A 459-nucleotide genomic window follows, 5' to 3' on the forward strand; every position below is an offset into this window, starting at 1 on the left:
ATGCAAGGAAGGAAAGCCGTGTATATGCAAGCCGTCCTGTGCGTCGTCCTGCGCTTGCGGAAGGAAGGAGAAAAAGCCTTGCACATGCAAGGATTCCTGTGCCTCCGAGTGCAAATGCGGCTGCAAGGAAGGGAAGCCGTGCACATGCAAGCCTTGCTGCTCCTCCTCTTCATGCGGTTGTGGGTGTAAGGAGGGGAAGCCGTGCACCTGCAAGCCTTGCTGCTCCTCCTCTTCATGCGGTTGTGGGTGTAAGGAGGGAAAGCCGTGCACCTGCAAGCCGTCCTGTGCGCCCTCCTGCGCTTGCGACTGTAAGGAGGGGAAGCCCTGCACATGCAAGGATTCGTGTGCTTCTGCCTCCGAGTGCAAATGTGGATGTAAGGAGGGGAAGCCCTGCACCTGCAAGCCTTGCTGCTCCTCCTCTTCATGCGGTTGTGGGTGTAAGGAGGGGAAGCCGTGCAC

At 58.6% G+C, this 459-nt stretch overlaps 1 protein-coding gene across 1 annotated transcript in view; it reads left to right on the top strand.

Annotated features, from left to right (window-relative positions):
* Window positions 1–459, top strand: part of CSUI_001728 (uncharacterized protein) — a gene marked incomplete at both ends in the record, with an annotated part of 1,928 nt that continues 1,469 nt past the window's right edge. Inside the window, one exon of the mRNA XM_068061933.1 lies at window positions 1–459. This exon is cut by the window's right edge and continues 357 nt beyond it. Within this exon, the coding sequence (XP_067926092.1) occupies window positions 3–459 (457 nt within the window).

This window comes from Cystoisospora suis, assembly GCF_002600585.1.
Source record: "Cystoisospora suis strain Wien I chromosome Unknown contig_686, whole genome shotgun sequence".
NCBI lineage: Eukaryota > Apicomplexa > Conoidasida > Eucoccidiorida > Sarcocystidae > Cystoisospora > Cystoisospora suis.